Raw genomic sequence first — 23,374 nt, 5'->3', positions numbered from 1 at the left:
TTGTTTTTCTTTTGATTGAAACCACAAGAGACCTACAGAACCTTGTTTGGTGATGTGAAAACCAAATTAGTATCACAAAATTGATGCAATACCAAAATAGCAAGAAAAATCAACTGATTTTCTCTAGTGTGTGTGGCCTCCATGGCAAGTGTTTCTGATCAGTAAGTTTTGCAGCAGGATGGTTTGAGGGGATCCCTCCCTCCATTTTTTACATTCACCTAAACCTTTGCGAGGTCGAAATGAAAAATGCAGAAAATCTTACAGAAACACTTGCTACAGTGTGCATTAAGATGCGCTATGGTCAAGCTCCTGGGCCCAGATTCACAAAGCTCTCCTGGGTTATTGTTTCTTAACAAAAGCCCATTGTTAGAACAACAATAGGCTATTGTTAGTCCAACAACAGACTATTGTTGGTACAACAATATCCTATTGTTAGTCCAACAATAGTCTATTGTTAGTCTAACAACAGACTATTGTTAGTCCAACAATACCCTAGTGTTAGTCCAACAATAGCCTATTGTTTGTCCAACAATAGTCTTGTTAGTCCAACAATAGTCTATTATTAGTCAAACAATAGCCTATTGTTAGTCCAACAAAAGACTATTGTTAGTCCAACAAAACAACAGACTATTGTTAGTCCAACAAAAGACTATTGTCAGTCCGACAAAAGACTATTGTTAGTCCAACAACAGACTATTGTCCAGAAACAATGTCTTGTTAGTCCAACAAAAGACTATTGTTAGTCCAACAGACCATTGTTAGTCCAACGACAGACTATTGTTAGTCCAACGACAGACTATTGTTAGTCCAACAAAAGACTATTGTTAGTCCAACAATAGACTATTGTTCAGAAACAATAATGTCTTATGATACGTCTTAACTTAGGAGGGCTTTGTGAATCTGGTCCTTGGATCATAGTCCGTGCTGGTTTTTGGACATAAAATTCAAGGAGTATTCAAGCACTAAAAACTAAATTTTCAAGGAGTACTCAGAGCAAGTTTTCTTTGCCTTGTCATTGGTCAAGAGCTACTTCAAAAAAGCTCCCCCGGATATAATCTGTCCCCGATTTTAAGATCTGCGCTCAATCCCTGAATTACTTTGATACAATCCTACATTATTTCCAATCTGGAACAAAAATTCAAGGAGTTTTCATTATTTTCAAGCACTTTCAGCAAAAACTCTTCTTTTGAAGCGCTGTTGAACTCTAAAATTAAATTCCAGGGCTTTTCAAGAACTTCAAGAAGTAGTACAAACCCTGTGGATATAAGATGTTTTTTTAACACCACGCAGTCAACACAAAGATGACAAGTTTAATAAGAGCACTGAGCAGTAAAAAACATTACACTAATAGTTTTTTTTTTAGTCAATAATTGTAATCAAATCAATGAACTCTTGGGTCAAAGATTACAATCAATGCAGATTTCTGTGAAAAATGCAGCTAATGCAGATTTCTATAAAAAAGAAACTAATCCCTTACTCTGCAACTGAAACTTTTACTCTGACTCATTTATCCAAATAAAAACTTTATAATTTAACCCTAAAAAAACTTACTTATATCTATACTTTAGAATATCTACTTACATTATAGTCATTTCTTCTACTTCTTCCAAAAATTGAGGGGGGAAAAACACCTGTGACATGAATCACTAGTTCTCAAATAACAGAATTCCCCAACCCCATGATTGCCCACCATTGGAAGAAACTTTCAAATGTTCCTGACCAATGCTCCCAAAACAGTTAGTAGAATGGCCAAAAATGCAGGCAGAAATCACTGTGCATGTTTCATCACCTATCAGGAGGATATGATTTTTGCACGCGCTTACATGTTTTACCCACTCTACTATCCCTGAGACAAAGCATACAAGAGACTTTTATTAGAAGCCAGGAACCAGGTTCTGGCACCCAAAGCTTCCCAAACACAAAAATTTATTGTCAGGATAATTACATGCATATTGTGCAGTTCCAGAAAAAAATCCATATCCACCCCAAGGAAGGTCATTGGAAATTCCTTGGGGGGAGGAGGGTCTTAAAAACCAAAATTTTAGAAGGGAAGTATGAAACTAAACTGGAATTTCCAGGGGGGGGGGGGGGATGGGGGAGTGTAAAACAAAAGAAATTTCCGCGGGAGGAGTATGGATATTTTCTGGAACTGCACATTTACAAAAATGTATAAAAGTTGTGCTAACACTGCATTATGTGAGAATATCTTCATATTTCAAAGTATGTGCTGGTTTTTTTTTTTTTTTTTCCATCCTCAGAGGCCCAAGGGTAGATGGTTGCGAGGGGAATAGTAAAAAAGGAAAGGAAAACATTCCCAAAGAAAAGTTGGGGGAAAACACATTTGCGTTGACCCCGACTATGTAACCTCTGGTTCTCTGAGGATGGGTTTCTTTCTTTCCAAGAAGGCTGAAAATGCATTTAGAGACTGAAGGAGATCATGTTACAAAAGCTCCATCTCAGTCACATCTTGAGCAGTTGATGTTTAGTACTTATCACAGTTATGTGAACTATACTGTGTGCATTTCTCATCATCTGTTGATTCTGAGTATTTTGGAAACTTGTCAAGACCAGCACCTGCAAAATGTAATTTAACAGATATTACATGTTGAAACTGGGAGCAGTCATGCACTACGAATTCCTAACTAAAAACCCTGACAGATCTCCCTTTAAACAATAGATTGCAAGAATTATTTTTTTAATGCTATACATGCCTATAGTTTGTGTCCCGCAAAAAAAATTCCGAGATGGTAGATGTCCGGACAAATCCCGCAGAATGTCAAATCAATTTAAAGATTTGAAACGACAGATGCTCTGATAAGTAAAATAAACTAATTAATTTGAGAACTGATATCATTAATACATGATTATATATGTCGTAGTTTAAACTTTCTTTTTTTTTGGGGGGGGGGGGGGGTAAAATTTTTCAAACCAGTTTAATTTTCAGATTTCTTTGTATGCCCAGTATTCATTACCATAATCAGAGACCTGAAAATTTCACTTAAAATCAGGGTTGCGACTTAAGCTCCATGAATTTCCATGGATCACTCCTGTTGAAACAAACTCAAAATCCATTTAAGCTAAATAGTAACAAATACCACATAACACTATAAGAGGCTAATGATTACATTAGTCATTGCTTTTATGGCCATTTTAGTGCGCTGTTATTTTTGTCTTTGTTAAAAGGTTTAAGCAATTTATAGTGCCTTCTGGAAGAGCTGAAGGTGTCCAATGACAAAAAAAGAAAACTGTTTTCCAAAATTTGAGCTTCTAAATGCAGGGTGTGGCTTATCTGCCGGTGTTTACATTTATCGTGTACCCTTCTGAGACTGAAGCATGCCTGCTGTCTGACCTGTAATTAAGTTGTGAAGGTTGCAGTAGTTTGTCCCATAGTCCAGAACAGCATACCACACTTCAGAGGTTGAATAGCCCTGTAAAGAAAGTAACATCAGTTATCATTCAAAAGCTCATTAATAATTCATAAGCCTGTTGACCTATCAAATGGTCAATAATACATCACGTGCAGTGACTTTACATCTATATCGATAAACCTCCTCCTTAATAGTGTGGTGTTTTATTCGTACACTAATTTCAAGGTTCACAAAAGCATAATTGTTGTGAATTCTATTGACACACAGTTTTTTCGTGTTTTATTCGTACGGTAATTTCAATGTTCACAAAAGCATAATTGTTGTGAATTCTATTGACACACAGTTTTTTCAGGAATGTTCTTGAAGTGGTTCAAAAAACTCGCAGCACGTTTTTACCCGATAAAACACTCCTGCTCGTTTTTAAACATTACATAATAGATTACTGGTTCCATGCAATGTACATGTTTCTTATACACAATGGTTCTTTCTAAATAAAAAATTATAAATATCCTAGAGAAGGGTTATTGTAAATGTATATGACAATAAATTAGAGAAAAGCATTTCTCCTAAGGTCATTCCACCAACAAATTTTAATCACATTCAATAATAAACTGATTGTAAAATTTATTTTATAAGTAGACTACAAGCAGTCTCTTTCTTCTCCTAATTTCTCTAGTGTTTGATGGATCCAGTGAGCGGCAAAGCCGTGGGTGGGTGGATGGATGGATGGATGGATGGGTGGGTGGGTGGATGGATGGATGGATGAATGCATGGATGGATGGGTGGGTGGGTGGATGGATGGATGGATGGATGGATGGATGGATGGATGGATGGATGGATGCATATCTGGACGGATGGATGGATGGATCTTGGAACGCATATCTGGAACCCTCCCCCCCCCCCCCCCCGCAGATTTTGCAGGGGCAGATGACATCATCACCAACTTGGCAAAGGAAAGAGAGCCTGGGATAGAGATCATCGAATGCACTCCTAACCTTTGATTATTGTTAGTTAAATAACCACTTTTAAAATGAAGAAAAACCACAAATAATTTCATTTTTCACATGTACTCTACCTCCACATCACAGAGTTCACTTCCATTCTTCTTGAATGTAAAGGTCAGGTCATCAATATAGTGTTTCTTTGGTGTGGTGTGAGTTGCAATGATCTTATCTTCAGTTACATCTTTCAGCTGCAAATCATAATTATGAAAAAAAGTAAGCTGCAATAATATTTCTGAACCTTTCACCTCTCATGACGTACACTTTTAAAAAATATTTGGCTTAAAAACAGGAATTTCTCAGTGAGGTTGAAATGTTTAAAATGAACAACAATTCACGTAGTTTAACATACTCTTCATCTGGCCCCAGTTGTTCAAAGAGCGAATAACTTTATCCACCGGATAGGTTGCTATCCGGCAGGTGAAATGTGTGCAAGATTTTCCAGATAGCCCTATAATTTGTGGATAGAGGAGAAGCATACAGTGTATGTCAAATTCAAGAATGGGGTTCTGTGGAAAACTTCCCAAAAGCATCGGTTGGAGTACGTCTGCTCCGCTGGATAGTGACTTATCCAGTGGATAAAGTTATCCGCTCTTTGAACAACTGGGGCCAGGTTCCATTGCCAGTGTGTAAATAAATAAATTAAATCAGACATAATTTGACAAATAATGTAACCTGATTACTTGAAAGGTTTAAAACCTTGAATCGGAAAATCCTGTTTTAATGCCAAACAATTTTTAAAAATTTTAATACCATGAATATTATTAACATAACATCTTTGTCATGGAATTTCAACAACTGTCTTATTAACTTTTTAAAGGAATAATACATAATATGTGAACCTCAACAAGCCTTCAATGCTCTATCATACAAAATAATTTTCCAGTTACATTTAGTATCAATAAGTATTTATTGTAAGTAACTTAATCATAGTATCATGGATTACATGGATTATTACATGGATTATTATGGATTGTACATGGATTATATTGTGTACAAATTTGTTCTAAACCTCCCCGCCATAAAAGAAGCTGGATCCTTCCAAGAAAGAGGGGAATCTAAAAACCCAATATGTTATAAAGGAAAGTATGAAAATATATTGGAATTTTCATAGCGGGGGCAAGAGGTAGTTGACACAAAGGAAAAACTGACATGGGAGGAATTAATGGATATTTTCCGGAACAGCAAAGTGCACTTGAAGTGCCAACACTGCAATGAGCTGCCTCCACTGAGATAATATAATTTATTTAATTTCCAAAACAAATATTAAAATGTTACTGGTAGATTATTAGTTTGTTCACACTGTTGTTTATTGACATACCGTGTACAAACACTTTTCACCACCATCTTTGCAGTTATCAGCTGTGGTCCATTTGTTAATTTGCTTCACAATAGCAGTTTTGACCACACTGCAGTTGACTGCCCATGTCCTGAAATAAATTGACAAGAGTTTTTTAATCAGTCCAATAAGTTACAATGGCCCAATCATGTAAGCGTGGAGACAAATCAAATTCCCCACCTGGAGAAACAAATAAAAAAGACAACACTTCCACTTGTGGGAAAAAGAAACTTCATCAAATGCATAATCACCAACCCTGCTATTAAAAATCAGACAGGGGACATCCACTGTGGACATGTTACAGATGATCCCTCTCTCATTTTTGTCTTCCTCTCTCTTTTTTTTTTTCTGATGAAGGCAGGCAGCTGTCCAAGAAAATATTGTGCAGTTCCAGCAAACATCCATTCTTCCCCCATGGAAGGTTTTTTTGTTAAAATTGCACCCCCTCCCCTCCCCCTTCCCCCTCTAAAATTTTGGCTTTAAAGACCCCCCTCCCACTAGGAATTTCTGATGTCCCTCGATGGAGTAGGTATGGATAATTTTTGGAACTATACAATCTCCCCATCATAATAGGACCAAGCATGGAAATATAAACAATAGGGGGAAATTTGAACTCATGATGACAGAATCTTATCAGAAGCAGAATATGTGATCGCCTCCTTAAGTTGTCTTGTAATAACCCATTGTTAATTTGCATTCTTATTTGTTGAACCAAAATAAGCCACCTTGAAGTGCTCAGAAAAAAAATTATTGGACATCTGGAGCTTATTGACATAGTGAACTACACTGTAGATCATCTTTGTCCCAGAAGTACATTATGGGCCTTGAAAATCATTTCAGCAATGCCAACAAAAAACGTTACTTGAAAATGCAAGTTTATGATATTTCTATTGTTTTGTGATGCTCTCACTGACATTGCTGTCATAGATCTTAGGGTCTCTAAATCTGAGCAAACTAAAACTAAAAAGCAGCACAAAATTACATAAATTTTTAAACAGTTGTGCTTCAAGTTGAACTTTCATCATCACAATTGCAACTTATCTTATGTGCAGTTCTAGAGAATATCTATAGTCCCCCACTGAAGGTTTTTGTTTTGCACCCCCCTCCCCCAAGGAAATTTCAGTTTACCTTCATACTTTGCTTCTAAAATTGTGGCTTTTAAGACCCCCCCCCCCCCCCACCCTCTCCCTAGGAATGTCTGATGACCTTCCATGGGGTGGATAAGAATTTTTTCTGGAACTGCATGGTAATCACATCGACAGTCAGTGAAATGGGTACTGTACTGAGAGATCTAGGAAAGGGGACCAAGACCCTGGCTTATTTTTTGGAACAAACCAAAGGCTGTACTGCTGGAGCACCCCTCCCCCCCCCCCCCCCCCCACTTACCTGTAGGTTTTGGATGTGCCACTGATGGGTTATGTAATAGGAATGCAATGGCCTCAAGTTCAATATTTTTAACAGCCATAACAGCCCACCACCTCCTCCTACCACAAATATGTTTAATTTGGGGGATGGTTTATAGTCTCAAGCTGGATTTTGCACCTTTGTACTTGCTACTTGTACCTTGTACTTTGGAAACCATATAAAGTTTACACTGATACAAGGCTTTTGTACAATGTTCGCGTGAGTTACTTAATATTCATGACTCGTGAAGACATGCAACGCAATGCTCTTCGGTGCTTTCCTTACCAGTCTATTCTGCAAGACGCATGAAGGCTCCCTTGAGTGTATATCGTAAAGTAGCAGATCACAGCCAGGAAACCGAAAAATCCTTTCATCTTGGGTAAAAGCTGGCGAAATTGCACAATCAACAACTTGTGGGGTTCATGTGACTTCCAGCTAGAATTGAGCATGATGGGAAGGAGCGCCCGAGAGAAGACTGGGTCCGCCACATGTGTCATGCATTCTTCCGTTTCAATATGGCGGACGGCGTCAGTCCGAGTGAATCACCAGAACAAATCGAGCCTTTACAAGACGAAACTGAGGAGAAAGAACTTGCAGATTGCGAGATAAATGGCGATATTGAAGGGGAAATTGCGAAGGGAGGGCAAGTTCCTGCATCGGGAGGTTCTAAGAAGAAGAAAAAGAAGAAAAAGGGGAAGGGCGATGGAGGCACAGGAGGGAGTGAAATGTCGCCGGAATCGTCACCCAATTCGACAGCAATGAACTTGCAGAATTTGCGACAGCTCCAGCATTTACAGAAAAGTTTTGAACTTTTGCGAGCGGGTGAACCGAAAGCCCCCAAGACGAAAGAGGAAGCGCTGAAGAAGAAATATCAGTTCTGGGACACACAACCTGTTCCTAAACTAGGTGGGTTTGGTTTCAACTTGCTCGCAGCTGGATTTGGAATAATTTGATTTGTTGTTATCAATTTAACCAAGAAAAAGACAGAAAAATTAAATCTCTGATTTGTTTTGAGAGATTGGGGATTTTTTCACTCACTGATCTGTTTGTTACTTTAAATGTTAGTTCAATCTAAATTGCATTCGTACGTTTTATAGTTCCTGTTTTGACAGAGCATGCTTTTTGTTGTTGTTCTGTTGTATTTTTTTTTTTTTTAGAAAAAAACTTTGTCTGTAATAAGTGACGAAATTGTTTTGTTTATCAACTTCAACGTGCACGTTTTCCTTATTTTAATATAAAATTCACGATGTACCCACATTTTTATTTCCTGCCTGCTGGCTCTACGGAAATTTAATTAAAAGAAAATTGAAGTTTGCATAACTTTCCTCAGGGAACAGTAGTAGTTCTTATTCTCAACATCCAAAGTCACAGTTGTTAGGATTCTTGTGATTACTTCCACTTCATCTGCATTAAGGGTGGTTTAGACACTACAGTTTGTTGGCCTTAAGAACTGTATTAGAGCACAAATCATACGTGTAGGTATATTTTGACACCCGATTTAAGACCAAGAAATGAAAATCAGCCTTATGCTTTTGGAAAATCTGTTGCAGTGTGACAAATGTTTTTCAAGTCGGGTTGACACTCTTTGATTGACACATGTCAATCAAAATACAATATCAAAATTGAGTATCTAAAATTTTTGCTCCAATACTGTCAGGCCAACTAAATTAAATTCCCGCTATTATGGACTCTCGCTATTAAGGACACTAACTCGCGGTCCCGAGGTTGTCCTCAACATGTGTTTTGTACATGATAACTGGTGTCTGTGCCAAACTAGAGCCTAAATGGAATGATTTTGATTTTAAGGCAAAAAGTCACTAACAACAGTCTTGTGTGAAACCCTTCAAATTTATTTCTCTCAACATGAACTAGTGCTAAAATAAGCTGTGTGGAGAGAAATGAAAATAATTTGGGCAAGCACTATTCAAGCTTGTGGTTGTTTTGTTACTAGATGAAGAGGTGAGTGAATGTGGATGCATTGAAGAAGACAAACCACTTGAAGAACTGAGAAGTGAACCTTACACCCTCCCCCAAGGGTTTGTTTGGGATACCTTGGATATCAGTAATGAAAAAGTGGTACGTGTGAATTACTTGATACTATTGTATTAATCTGAAATAGGTTAAGTGAAACTTTGAGGTTAAAGGGGAAGTATCATGGGGTTTTTGATATCTTTTGTTAAAAATGATGAAATAAGACCTTCAATCAGCTGCCAAATAATTCAAGTATGACAAGAGAAAAGAAGTCAACTCAATTCTTGAAAGGAACAACTTGTGATCTGTTCTAGCGCATTTCAGAAACAAAAATGCGAGAACTTTAAAAACATTAGCCTAACATTTTTCAAGTTCAATCCATACTGGCCTACTCTGTCTCTGACCAGAGGCACTAATCGACAGTTTTATTGCACTGGGATGATAAATTATAACAAATTTGACAATTATGCCGTTGTTTCTGCTGACAGACAAACATTTTTGGGTTTTCAAATGACAGCAAATTTGCATGATACTTCCCCTTTAAGTGACCCACGCAACTGGAGCTTGAACTGGGTTTTTGTAGCATAAAGCAACGAGGAGTATTGCTACTCCCCCATGGATGGGATGCTAGTCCATCCCAGGGTTACCCCCAGCAGTATGTTGCTGGTACCCAATGATTTATGATTTTGATTTAATTCCGATTGAATTAATAGTGCAACAAGCAACCAATTGACAGAGCAAGTGAATTTTTTTCCCTTAAATACTTTGACTCGTTCTTTCACATGCGCAATTTACAAGTTAAAAATCTGGTGAACCTTAAGGAGCTAAATAACTAAAAGCAATCTAAAATACTCAGTTATGGACTAAGCCCTTCAAACACAAAGTAAGCTCCCAACCCCTCAAATCTCACATACTAATATCCTTCTAATAATAAATAAACCTCCACTCCCAAATATAACCCTGCACTGTTAGGGGGATGTTCTAAAATATTCATGAAGTATTTCAAGCTGTTGTTATTGTCAAACCCAACCAATGTTTTGAAACACAAAATTCTCTTTAACAATAAGCCCAGCACTCTCTCTTTCCTGAAAGCAAACCCTCCCATCATTTACAGACTCTTTTTTATCTTTGTTGTAGCTAAAGGAGCTCTATACATTGCTAAATGAAAACTATGTAGAAGATGATGACAACATGTTTAGATTTGACTATTCTTCTGAATTTCTCTTGTGGTGAGTTAAATGTCTCTTTTCTGCTCAAAATGTACTGATTATAAACTTTTCACCCTTAAACCGCTAATATCAAAGAACAAATTCTCCTATCTTGTCCATATACTTTTCTTATAAATTAAAGTACTGGGGAGAAGTTATTAAAATTTCAAGAAAATTCACCTTGGCTGATCATATCCTTAATTCTCATACCTTAGCGGTGGAATAAGCATTGATATTACAGGAGAAATGTGATGCCGATTACTGTTAGAGCTTAGAGGGTTAAGGACCTTTGTTTTCAAAATTCTAGTGGGAGGTCCATAGACCCCCAATGGAAGGGGGTAACACTCCTACCACACCTCCCCCACATGTTGTGGTCCTGAATATAACGTAGGCATTGTAACCTCATTATTAAGTCTGCCACCTACTTGAAATTTTTCTGTTTCTACTTTGAAACTTTCAAAGAACCCTGAAAGTAGTACTGCAATGGCAAAAACAAATTTCTTTGAAACATCAAAAGCATTTTTAAAAAAAATTAATTCAAGAGTGTCCAATTTTGAATTTCTATTAAAAACCTGTTGCAAACTTCATTTTAAATTCAGGGCTCTTAAACCCCCCGGATGGAAAATGGAATGGCACTGTGGTGTCCGTGTGGCAAGTAACAAGAAGCTAGTTGGTTTCATCAGTGCTATACCTGCACACATTAAAGTTTATGATCGGTAAGTTGGTAGATTTATGTGGAGAAGTTAATGACTTTTGTTGAACAAAATTGAATTTCATGGTTTTCAGTTCAGGATAATAAGAAGATCAAGATTTAAGCAAGTAATCGGAGTCAAGTGAATGGTAAAATTTATTATCCTCATTACATGTTTCTTGTCGTTGATCTAATTGGCCAATTAAGTCACATTGTTTTTGGTCATCTGCCAGTTAAGCCATGATTTTATTGACCTTGTGAAAACAGTAAAAAGTGATTGGTGCATTTCTATACCATCTATTACAGTACCGCCTGGAACTATTGACCCATCGGGACTAGGGCATACCTCGTCTTTACCGCGGGTAGTGGCCGCGCGTCCACCTAGGTGAAAACACGGTCGTTCCGCGGTGAAGACGAGGTGCAGTGTGCCGCGGTAAATTTGCCGCGGGAGAAAAGACAAGGCGTGCCGCGGGAAAGAACAATGAGGACTGGTTGCATTTCTAAAATAAGCGTTAGTGTGAGTGAAGACATTTATACTGCAAGTGTTCGAGGTGCGAAGAATCGGTGCTTAACCGAAGGAGTAATTTGAAGTCAAAATGGCGTTGGGTAGTTCGCGTAATAATTCAAATATTGAAATCCTAAATCTTTGCCTCGGCAAATGTTTGTATTCCGTCTTTTCAGAGATAATAAAAGTAACTAACAATCCAACACTTGAAAGAAGCTTGTTACATGTATCTCCGAGGGTATGTTAAATACGCAGCGAAATACGTGTACGTTGATTTACTTACTTTTCAAAACACTCAGTGTAAGTTTACGAGAGTTCGCTGAATTGTCATAAAAAAATCCCTTTTGTAAAATTTAGTTTTCTTAATTTGTTCATTTCGATACAAGCGACGGGGCAAACGTCTTGTAAATTAACCGTGATTTGCATAGGAGCAAGTTTGACGTTTGTTTTGCACTCGTGGGAACCGCTGCTTCTGATTCGTCTGCTTTTTTTGTACGTGTCCGACCAAACAGCTGCTAAAAATTTCTCCCGAATTGTAGGGCAAGCTTGTGTTCTAAAAAATCGGATATTGAGAGGGAATATTATCTTGTTGCAGTGCCAAGTTCATTTTAAAAGAAAGAGGTTTTAAATAGACTGTAGACACAAGCGATAAAATTTGCGAAGTCAACACAAGGGTTTCAAGTTACAATAACATCGTCACGCGCGAACATATGTTTTATAATCCGTAAATTTCGTGGGTCAGTTTTTTTTCTTTTGCTTCTCCTAACTTAAAATTGAAATAACTTGGCAAAAAATACAAAGTAAACAGCGGACTAACATTCTGGAACACTGCCGTGTTTCATCAAACAGCTTGTCACGTCAGGAGTCCGATTGACAATGACCGACAATGTGTTGGAATTGCAATTATTATTCGGGCGCTGAGCGGCACAAAACATGCCGAAATATTATTTGTTTTCTATTTATAAATGATTTTAAAAGGTCCGGCAAACGGAACTCCACAGACTGTGTCAGAAATTCAAGTTCGCTTGTTTTTTCTTGAGCAAATCTGCACGCTTCGAAGCTTCGATAGTGAATATTGCGCATTGTCCACAAGAAGTCTCCAAATATTTTGGGTATACCGAGTTTTGAGATATTAAATCAGAATCTTCCTCAAAGGATTTTTCAAATGTGGTCGGATACTCGAAAACGGATTCTCATTATCTTCAAATGGTTCAAGCCTTCAAGGGCCGAGAATCGTATGTGTATCGCACATGATCGTCATCCCTAGTTAACGTTCTTCGGTGCGATTTTGCCATTAGAAGCTGACGAACCAAAACACAAAGCAAAGGAGACAAAAGCGTATTCAAACTCTACCGCGTCTTTTCTTTACCGAGGTTTTACCTAGGTGAACTCTCCCGCGGCAACTTTGGAGCCAAAGCGCAACCGAACCGAGGAAAAAAAACGTCCTACGGCGGGAATACCGAGGGAAACCCACGAGTAGGTCCCGCGGCAACGACGCGGCAAATGGGTCTATAGTTCTAGGCGGTACTGTAACTGTACACAATATTTACTTGACTCTGATCATGACTTCTGCCCAGATTGTCACAAATTATGACAGCCAACGTCACCAGTGACATTATTTCTCACGGCTGGCTCTTATAAAGTAAAAGAACGGCCAACTATGTAGGTTGGTAGATAGGTAAAGTTAGATTGACAAGCAGACAAGATGACAAGCCAAAGTCTGAACCATGTACATGTATGTTACAGTAAAGTACCAAGAAGTCCCGATATAGGTGTAAATAGAGACTTAAAGTGATGATGTCACAAAAACTAAATGTATGAAATTATGGGATTTGTTTGTATATTCAGAAAGAGCATGATGAAAAATGCCTACTTGCCAAGAATCAGGCAATTTGGGGGCGAGATATTAGCTCTGTTGTGCCCCAATGACTCCATACAAATCCTTCAAATTCTGTCTCAGTTCCAAACATTAAGAACTGAGACAAAATTAGAAGGATTTGTATGGAGTCATCACGGCATAACAGAGCTAATATCTCGCCCCCAAATTGCCTGATTTTTGGCAAGTAGGCATTTTTCATCATGCTCTTTCTGAATATACTAACAAATCCCATAATTTCAAAAATTCAAATATTTGTGATGTTACACTTTAGGACTCTATGGGCCACATGTTAACCAGTGGTTAACCCAGTTTCTGTAACATTAAACAAGAACAAGTTGTTCTTTATGACTACTGTCTTCTGGATCATTGGGGTGTTAGCTCATTACAGGTCTACCCTGCCAATACGTGTTTGTCATCCTTGAAGACCCAGAGGCAGATAGTGGGGGGTGAGAAAAGAGTCAAAACAGGCGAATAAAATTGGACTTAAAAAGTAAGATGGAAAATAATATCAGTTGCATCTAACCGTGTTCACGGGAGGGAAAAACATGTTATAGTTAGGTGCAAACATGACATGTTTTGGCACCAAACGTTTGAAGTTTGGAGTAGGTGTCTGTTGTTGACTTGATTTGTTTTTGCTCAACAAAATATTCTTTGCAAGCATTTTTAGATAAAACGCACTGGTGGAATGCACTGATCTGGCATGACAGTTTGCTTAATGGCTGTCAAACTTCAAATGTTTGGCAACAAAACACGTCATGTCTGGCACTCTATTAGAACATGTTTTTTCTCTCGTGTCCACGCTTAGATGCAACTGATGGTATTTTTCTGCCCCATCAGAAACCAGTGTTAACTCTGCCATTTGGAACTGGTCTGTAACAAGTCTGTCTCTCCAAGGGCTCTTACTTTTCTTCCCCTTTTCTTACCTTTCTTCCCACCCATTTTGACTTTTTCCTCAGCCCCACTACATGTTTACAACGAATTTATCCTCTGGGGCTCTTACTCTTCATCCCTACTTTTCGTTGTCAAATTTTGTCCCACCCATTTCGATTTTTTTCCTTGTTCCCACTGTCTGTGCCTTGGGTCTCTGAGGACGTCTGTTCATATACATACCTGCGTAGAAAGAAAGAAAATGGAGTAAAGTCTCTGGAGAAAGGTCATTGACAAGCAATTTGTTTTCGTTTTTCCCTCAAGGACTGTCTTGATGGTTGAAATTAACTTCCTCTGTGTTCACAAGAAGCTTCGATCAAAGAGAGTAGCTCCAGTGTTGATTAGAGAGATCACCAGGAGAGTGAATCTACAGGGCATCTTCCAGGCTGTGTACACTGCTGGGGTGGTGCTACCAAAGCCAGTTGCTTGTTGTCGGTAAGAGCAGACCAGTATATAGTAACTGGTAGGATTGATATTGTAATTCATTTCAAGAAGTGTCAGAAGCATCTGTTTTTGTTTTCGTTTTTTTTTTTGTTGTTGTTGTTTTGTTTTTTGTTGTTGTTGTTGTTCTTTTTTTTTTTTTTACATTTCTGACACTTCATGATATTAATTTTATTACATTATTAATCCTACCACTTATACATTACTGCAAGTGTCATGTATCACTTATGAATTTTCCATTTACCTCATTCTTTTACCTGTTGTAATAATTTAATAATAATAATAATAATAATAATAATAATAATTTATTAATCTATATTGCGCATTTTAGCATGCAAGCTAGAGTTTTTTGTTTTTTGTTTTTTGTTTTTTTTTTTTTGTCAAATCATGTCATCTGTACATGCAAAAAGTTGCTCATTTCTACAGCCACAGATTGACTACTTGGTGGAGTTTAACATCCCCCATCTTTCTGTTGATCGAGCCTGCTCATTTTTCACTTGAACCCTAAGGATAAAATATACCCTATAACACAGAAATTAACTGCCCAAAGACCTGTAGCAGGTATCCTGTTCACCGTGGCATGTATGTGCCTTGACAGCATTTGCTTTCATTTTTTCGTTCCTAGTTATTGGCACAGGTCTCTTAATCCCAAGAAGCTTGTAGAGGTCAAGTTTTCTCATCTTAGCCGTAACATGACCATGCAAAGGACTGTCAAACTTTACAGATTACCTGAGGTGAGAATTCCAAACATTGCTCAACACCTTTGAAACTCTTTTGCTTTAAGACTCTAACCTCATTTTTGTTGTTGTTGTTGTTGTTGTTGTTGTTTTTTGAAAAATATAAGTATAAAACTTAAAATGTTCATTCAAATGTAGAAACTTCAACTTTTTGTGGCTAAAAGTATCTTTTAACTTAATGATTTACCAGTAACTGATTCAAACATGACTTGTGTCTATTGTTTGGCAGACAACAAAGACTCCTGGCATTGTACCTCTCACAGATGAGGATATGACCGCTGCATTCGAAAAAATGGCTGAGGTCAGTGTAACATCAACCAAAGAGATTGTGTTATCATTGGTTGGCCGAAGTCTAAGGTTGCGTTCGATTGACTGTATTCCGGAATAAGAATAAGCGGAATAGCTCTTTTTTAAGTAATTTAGGAAGTCATTTCTGCAAACTTTCACTGACACATGATAATTTAAGAGCCATTTCATACTCCAGTAATTCCTAAAACCTCTTATGAGGGGTTTCTTGTCATCATTGTATGTACAGTCTGGAAAAGGGTCAATCGAACGCACCCAAAAACTTTTATCCTCTTTTTTCTTTCTGTTTAAACAGTATTTTCGATAATAAAGCTTAGATTGGTTGGTCTGTCTGTTAGTCAGGCGGTCGATTAATTGATTTTAATTTCATTTTTTCCTTTTTTTTTTTCTCTTTGTTCAAACAGTATTTAAAGAAATTTAAATTAGCACCTGAGTTTTCTGAGGTAAGATTTTATCCTTAACTCTTACACCCTTACACCAACACGGATAATTAAATTCTAATTTTCCTGCCTCGCTACATTATTTTCTTATTAGTAACATTATTTGCATATGGAACATTGTGGGGGAAAATGAATGCAGGCTTGTTCAATGGCTTTTTCAATTATTCCAGTTATTATTTCATTGATCAGAGCTTTTATGTTAGCTGGAGTTTTTTAGCATAGACCAATTTTCAATAATGAGAGTTGAAGCTAATTTGCATTTGCTGTTGTTAAACTCATCAACAATTGATGGGCTTGGGAACTGGTGCTAAGAAGGGAGGTTGGACCTAAAGTGTAACCATGACAACCCTGTGAGTGCCAATCACCCAGCACCATCACACTGAATCAGTGTTAGTGGAATGCCTCATTGGGAGTCAACCACTGACCAGCGCTACATTGTCTCAAAGTCAGTTTTACCTAAATTACATTCAGCCACATTTTTACTTCACTGTGCTCCATGGCTGGTTAGCAAAATTTTCTTCACGTTCTCGACCGATAAAAATCAAAACTATTTGTGACTCGCTCATACATTTTCCCAATCTTGGTGCTGGTCACATGTGTTTGCTTCAAATTCCGATTGGTTCATTGTGTTGTTTACAGTTGTTGGGATTGGCCAGAATAATTACTTTGGGGTTGAAAACCACTCCAATTTACCAGCGATCTGAACCTTTAGAAACTAGACTCTCAATAGTAGGTAAAACAATCCACATGTTGTGAACAAAAATTAATGTGTTACTTTTTGTAAAAAAGTAAGACAGGCTCAGGTGTCAGTGTTGAATGGAATAAAATGATTAAAGTAGTATATTTAAGGACATTGAAAAAAAAGCAGTATATAATTTGCATAGAAGAAGGTGTCACCTTCCTAAGATAAAAACGGAGAGATTTAAGAAAACTTTTGTTAATGGACTTATTTTTAAATAAAATTTAGTGTAGTATTTTCTATTTTACACTGTATCGTGTAGTTTTACTTTTTCACTGTAACTTAAGATATGTATTTTAATCCTTTAATTGAATAGACTATTATTATTATTATTGTTATTGTTATTGTTATTGTTATTGTTATTGTTATTGTTATTGTTATTAGAGCCTCCTAATAAAGAAGTATTTTTGTGTGCTTTATAACTATGCGGGAAAAGCAGATCTTAACAAGGGCTACTTGAATCCAAAACAAAAATTGTGGGTAACAATAATATTCATATTTCAGAGATAATTTAAGCAACGATATTATTCTACAAAGCTCTGAAATACTTATCTCAACGTGTGGCATTTTTTACCCAACTCCATAGTTTCAACCACTGAAGCTTAATTATCTTTGAAAAACGTATGGTTACCCCCACTTTTGGTTTTGGATTCCAGTAGCCATTGTAAAGATCTGTTTTTCCCTCATGGTTATAAACCACGCGAAAATACCTTTGTATTATAAGACACCATCCTTAAGAAACCCTAGCTTCTCAAACCATCTTGGGATGTGCAGAACATATGCACAGTAGCAAAACAAGGCACTGTCTTTAATTAGTATTAATAGTTAATAATACTAATTATTTTAGTGTTAATACAAAAGCAAACATTGCCCTGACTGAATAGGGCTTTAATGACAAAAAATAATTTCATAAAGAAGATTCACAACTTTATTGCATCTTTAGCAAAAGGTGTTTGCTTGTCTTTACAGGAGGATTTCAAACACTGGTTTTCACCACGTGAAGGCATAGTGGACTCTTTTGTTGTGAAGGTATGTTTCAGTTGTTTTAAATAAAAACTTTAGCACGGAGTGCTAATTGGGGACACATTCTGGAAATGTTGGTTTTTGAGGAGAGGGCATAATCAGAGTCCGCAGAAAAACCTTTCTGAGCAAGTTCGAGAACCAACAAAAAACTCAACACATGTATAGGAATTGAACCCGGGCCACATTCGTGGGAGGCAAGTGCTCTCACCTCTGCACCATCCCTCTCGCCTCCCACCAATGTGGCCTAGGTTAAATTCCCGGTATCAGCATCACATGTGGGTTCAGTTTGTTGTTGGTTCTCGTCTTTGCTCCGAGAGGTTTTCCTCTGGGTTCTCAAGTTTTCCCCTCTCCTCAAAAACCAACACTTCCAAATTCCAATTTGATCTGGATCATTGTCAAGCACTTTATCATGAGCATTTGGTTCAGGAGATTGCACAAGCACTTTCCGTGTTATTGAAATTAAATTTGTCACCTTACCTTACCTCTCCGTTTTGTTAAATCATGGATCCACCCTGATATCCCCCACAAAACCTTACAGTGCGCTAAGGCTCAGAATTCTGTCAATACAGACCTCAGGCTTATTTGATGGCATCTCTACTTCAACAGGACGAAGATGGCAAAGTGACAGACATTATCAGTTTTTACACGTTGCCCTCGACAGTGATGCATCACCCCGTTCATAAGCAGCTCAAAGCAGCTTACTCTTTCTACAATGTTAGTCACAAGACGCCGCTTATAGACCTCATGCAGGACGCACTGATCCTCGCAAAACAGGTGAACAGCTTTGTAAAATTTGGATTAACAAAACTATAGACGTTTGTCACTCGGCAGCCATGTTGAGTCTCAGGGGAATAAAAAGCTTTGTTTTTGCACGGCATGTAGCCTCGCACTGAATTCGCGTCTGGGAGAGGCTTGCCGTGCAAAAACAAAGCTCTTTATTCCTCTGAGACTCAACATCGCCTCATGTAACAGAGTGTCTCTTTCTAGTAAACTTAAAAACTTTCACTGTAAAAGTTTATATTCCGCAATGGGAAAAAATGAGGCCACATTAAGCATCCCGCGAAAATGCAATTAGGGGTAGCTTGTTCCCACGTAAAAACAATATTTTACTCGCTGCGCTCATTCGTAAAATATTGTTTTTACTCCTCGAAAATAAGATTCATATCTTCGCGCCGCCTTGCAATATCCTCTATATACCAGGAGCCATATGACTCCTGCTATATGCGCAATGTAGATGCAAAAAAGGGTTAAAAACCATTCTGGCGTCAGTACTGCTCTTTATAATTTGAAGTCGAGACATTTCTCCTTCTTTTCTCAGGCGAATTTTCTGCCTAATTTTCCCTTCATTTGTCATGGAAAACGGATGAATTTGAAACGCAAAATCGTCCATCACCAGATCCCCATCTAAGTTGATTTTCCATCTTTTCCAATTGTTCTCGAATAAACGGCTGCAATGTCATGAAATGCTTTCTAGTTTGTTCTGCTACACTTTCTGTGCGAGTCTAATTGTGGGCGACATGATTGTTGGAAATGGTGTTGAGAGACTGAACACTACAAAATTTTAATTCAAACGGGATTTCACCAAAACTGGTGCTTCCGAGAATGGCGGCCCACAGCTGGACGGCGGCTTTAATTTACATGATTCTTCGCCTTGTAACAGTCATAACATACAAGCCTCTTTCCTCTGTTATGCGTCTTAAATTTGCAGCGTGGTTTTGATGTGTTCAATGCATTGGATCTCATGGAGAACAAAGAATTTTTGGACAAGCTGAAGTTCGGTATTGGTGATGGAAACCTGCAGTATTACTTGTACAACTGGAAATGTCCTTTCATGGAACCTGAAAATGTGAGTTTCTTACCTTTCGTACCTTTTCCAAATTATCAAAATTCAGATACTCCCCACTGTACTACTTATTTTTTTCATGGTAGTTAGTAGTCGGGAGAATTTGAATAAGTGTCAGAGTAATTTGATGTTGATCATTATTTTGACTTACAGCGGTTTTCAAATGAGTCTTGTAAAACCAAAAACCAAAGTAATTATTGGCCAATCACAACAGACGCAAACAGCGCAATGAACCAATCAGAATTTGACGCAAATACATTTAGCCGGTGCCAAGCGCGGGAAAAGGCGTGCGAACAAGGCACGATTGGTTTTGGTTTTGCTTCTCATTGGTTGAGAAATTGGCGCGAGTTTTGCCAACCAATCACAGAGCGAAGTGAACTAAAACCAAAGCAAACGCAAACTCAATTTGAAAACCCATCTAAAGAGTAGGGTTGACAATAGTCAGTAGCAAAACAATACGGGTTTTCTCCAATTTCAGTAGCTTTCACTGGAATTGTTAGAATTAGGTTGAACTCATTGCAGTGTAGTAAACAGCACCACAGCAAAGTTCTGCTTGAGAAGCAGTTGTCGTTTTGAATGGTCGAGCTTTACGATGTCGTACATTCAGATACGGTAAACACCCGCATAAAAGAACAGGTCGATTAAGAACCTCCAGGCTGAAATTCGTCATTTTAGACACCTGTTATATAAGGACCTTACAATAAATATATGAAGACTCATTCAGGCTGACCTTGAAAAAAGTAGGTTCTTAAATGTGTTTACTGTACTCGAATGTTGGGAACACCTTACACAGCGCAACGGGAGAGCTGTTGTTTCAAATAGTCACACCTGAGGATTCGAAACCACTTTCATTTGAGTAATCACACTTTGAGGTATTATCAATGCACTCAAACATTCAGAACAACCTTGTACAGCAAAGGAAATTACTACTCAGTAGCTTTTATTTGAATGGCCACAATTTAGGATTTTATCAACAGACTTGGCAGGTGAAAGAAAAGAGCTTGTCGTTCATACGTCTTAGCTTGCTGCTTTTGTTTACAAGAGAATATATGGATACTGCTAGCCGGGCTAGTCGTGAAATTATTATTTTTCCATTTCTAGGTTGGACTTGTTCTGCAGTGAGTGTAGCGTACTACAAAGCATAAACTACAAGACACAAGAAAAGTTTTAAAAAGTGGAGTGATAACGAATCGTCCAAGTTATGACGATTAAGGGCGACATTCCAAGAAGCAGTTATGGAGTAGGAGCCTGCTCAAAGCTGGCCGTGAGGTGTAATTGTATGTTGGCCCTTGCGCTATCGTGGAAGTTGATTTGAAGTGGATTGAAGAAAACTGTGTCCGATAATGAGCCGTATCTCGGTGTATTACACTAAAGCGCAAAGGGAAAGCGATTTCTATCCATTTCCCCCTAAATTAAGATCGCTCAATATTTTAAATAATTTAACAAATATTGCTTACTAACGAGACAACGGCTAAGAAAACTCAAAGTGCCGTCAGCAATTTGAGTTGCAGATGAACTGTAAATTTCCATATTAGAAATCAGGTATTTTATCTCCAGGCTGTTTGTTTTGTTTTCCTTAGTAGAATATATTTTTTTGTTAATCCAATGCATTGTACATTTGGCAAAACAACATGGAAATTTGTCACTTTTGTGGCTCTGGGGGTGAAATGGGGGTGGGTACTGTAGTAATTTGTTTGTTTGTTTGTTTGTTATTGTTGCTATTGTTGTTTTTGTTGTTGTTTTGTGTGGGTGCGTGCGTGCGTGTGTGTGTTTGTTTGTTGATTTTTTGTTAGTATCTGTACATCTAATCATTAGAGAGGTTAAGAATGACGTTTACGGCAAACGTGAGATATGACCATGTGACCATGTTTACCCTATATTTGCCGCTCGCTGTTTTCAGTTTCTCTGTCAAATCGAGTAGTTTTGCTTTAGCATCAAAGGCAAGAATCATTTTGCACTATTCTCATTTTTGTACTCATAATTTCAAGAAAACATAAACGCGAATCTCACGTTTGCCGTTTGCCGTAAACGCGATTCTTAATCTCTCTATTTAACAATTATTCCGCGAGCGCGCGTTGGATATGAGATGATAGATAGCCAACGAGGCGCGTAGCGCCGAGTTGGCTATAATCATCTCATATCCAACAAGCGCAAGTGGAATAATTGTTTTATTAAAAACAACCGAGAAATATTGCTAGATCTTACTGATTTCGCTGTGCAAGAACGACCAGAAGGCAATTTAATGGTCGCCATTTCTCGGCCATGGTATAATTGCTCATATACCATGGCCGCTAAGGCAATCAAATCCCTCGAATTGCATTATACAATGATGCAGTTTTTAATAATTAACAATTATTCCGCCAGCACAGATTGGATATGAGACGATAGGTAGCCAAGGAAGATGGCTATAATCATACCATATCTAACAAGCGCGAGTGGAATTTTTTTTTATTACGAACAACCAAAAAATATTGCTAGATCTTGCTCATTTTGTTTTGCAAGAACCACGAGGGCATGGTATAATAGCCGAATTGCATTATTCAATGATCGCGTTTTTAACAATTTGAAATGTATCAGGGTTTCTTTTGGTAATTGCAAAGACTTCAAAGAATCGAAAAGACGTAGAATTTACGTTAAAGGACCTAAGTTAGTGCTTTAGTCGATTCTGTTAGTTAGAAACTAGCTTGCCGTTTAGAGCGGTTTCCAATTGAGTGTCGTAACACCAAAATCAAAGTAATTACTCTGGCCAATCACAACACGAGCAAATCAGAATTCGAAGCAAATACATGTAACTGGCGTCAAGCGCGGGAAAACGCGTGTGGCCCGGCAAAACACAATTGGTTTTGGTTTGGATTCTCATTGGTTGATAAAGTGGCGCGAGTTTTGTTAACCAATCACAGCTTAGTAATGCAAAACCAAAACAAACGCGAAATTACTTTCGACACTCAACTGAAAACTGCTCTACCACCTTCGGGATAAATGGTAAAAAAAGTCTGTAGAATTGCAATTAACTGAAGAAAGTATAAGCCATGAACGGTAAGATACTGTGGACTTTTGGGAGGAGGACACAAAAATGCGGCAAAAAATATGCCGAGGGGCGACCTGCACCGTTTGCATCATCTTACATGGCTGGTCGAGAGAACAAAAGAACGAACAACAGAACAATGCTCCCAACCCTAAAAAAACAATGCAACTGCAGGTTATCAGGGTCCAGTGAAAAAAGAGCTTTTGAAATGTGCAGGTCTACCGTCCCCCAACTAATGCCTTCCCCCCCCCCCCCCCCCCACGAGGGAAGGGGAACTGACTTTCTTATACCCTTTACTTCCAGAAGTCTTCGGACAAAACAATAAACCACACGTGTGCGAAGAATGAAATCAGGTTTTCCTGCATAACATTAGCCATTGGGTCGCATCGGTCATAGGTTTAACGCTTTGCCCAACATGTTTCTGTCGTTTGATTTTACTTCTTTTGGCTTTGAGCTGATTCAACCAGTGTTTCATTCCCTCAGAACTCGTCAACTGCAATCTCGTTCCCAGGCTTTACGTACTTAAC

At 38.0% G+C, this 23,374-nt stretch overlaps 2 protein-coding genes across 2 annotated transcripts; one reads left to right on the top strand and one right to left on the bottom strand.

Annotated features, from left to right (window-relative positions):
- Nucleotides 1–1,290: 1,290 nt before the first annotated feature.
- LOC146471213 (uncharacterized) lies at nucleotides 1,291–7,556 on the bottom strand. The gene is made up of 5 exons (XM_085120923.1): nucleotides 7,398–7,556; nucleotides 5,691–5,799; nucleotides 4,444–4,560; nucleotides 3,350–3,428; nucleotides 1,291–2,574 (listed from the first exon to the last, which is right to left on the bottom strand). The coding sequence occupies exons 1-5, from the start codon at nucleotides 7,484–7,486 to the stop codon at nucleotides 2,483–2,485; spliced, it is 486 nt and encodes a 161-aa protein (XP_084977049.1). The 5' UTR covers nucleotides 7,487–7,556; the 3' UTR covers nucleotides 1,291–2,482.
- LOC146471212 (glycylpeptide N-tetradecanoyltransferase 2-like) lies at nucleotides 7,545–21,469 on the top strand. The gene is made up of 12 exons (XM_085120921.1): nucleotides 7,545–8,018; nucleotides 9,064–9,188; nucleotides 10,221–10,312; nucleotides 10,891–11,007; nucleotides 14,558–14,728; nucleotides 15,360–15,468; nucleotides 15,701–15,772; nucleotides 16,182–16,220; nucleotides 17,926–17,985; nucleotides 18,586–18,753; nucleotides 19,688–19,825; nucleotides 20,924–21,469. The coding sequence occupies exons 1-12, from the start codon at nucleotides 7,601–7,603 to the stop codon at nucleotides 20,942–20,944; spliced, it is 1,530 nt and encodes a 509-aa protein (XP_084977047.1). The 5' UTR covers nucleotides 7,545–7,600; the 3' UTR covers nucleotides 20,945–21,469.
- The last annotated feature ends 1,905 nt before the right edge of the window (nucleotides 21,470–23,374 follow it).

Source organism: Pavona decussata, unplaced genomic scaffold (assembly GCF_977016875.1).
Source record: "Pavona decussata unplaced genomic scaffold, jaPavDecu1.1 SCAFFOLD_105, whole genome shotgun sequence".
Taxonomy (NCBI): Eukaryota; Metazoa; Cnidaria; class Anthozoa; order Scleractinia; family Agariciidae; genus Pavona; species Pavona decussata.
This window is presented reverse-complemented; position numbering and strand designations above follow the sequence as displayed.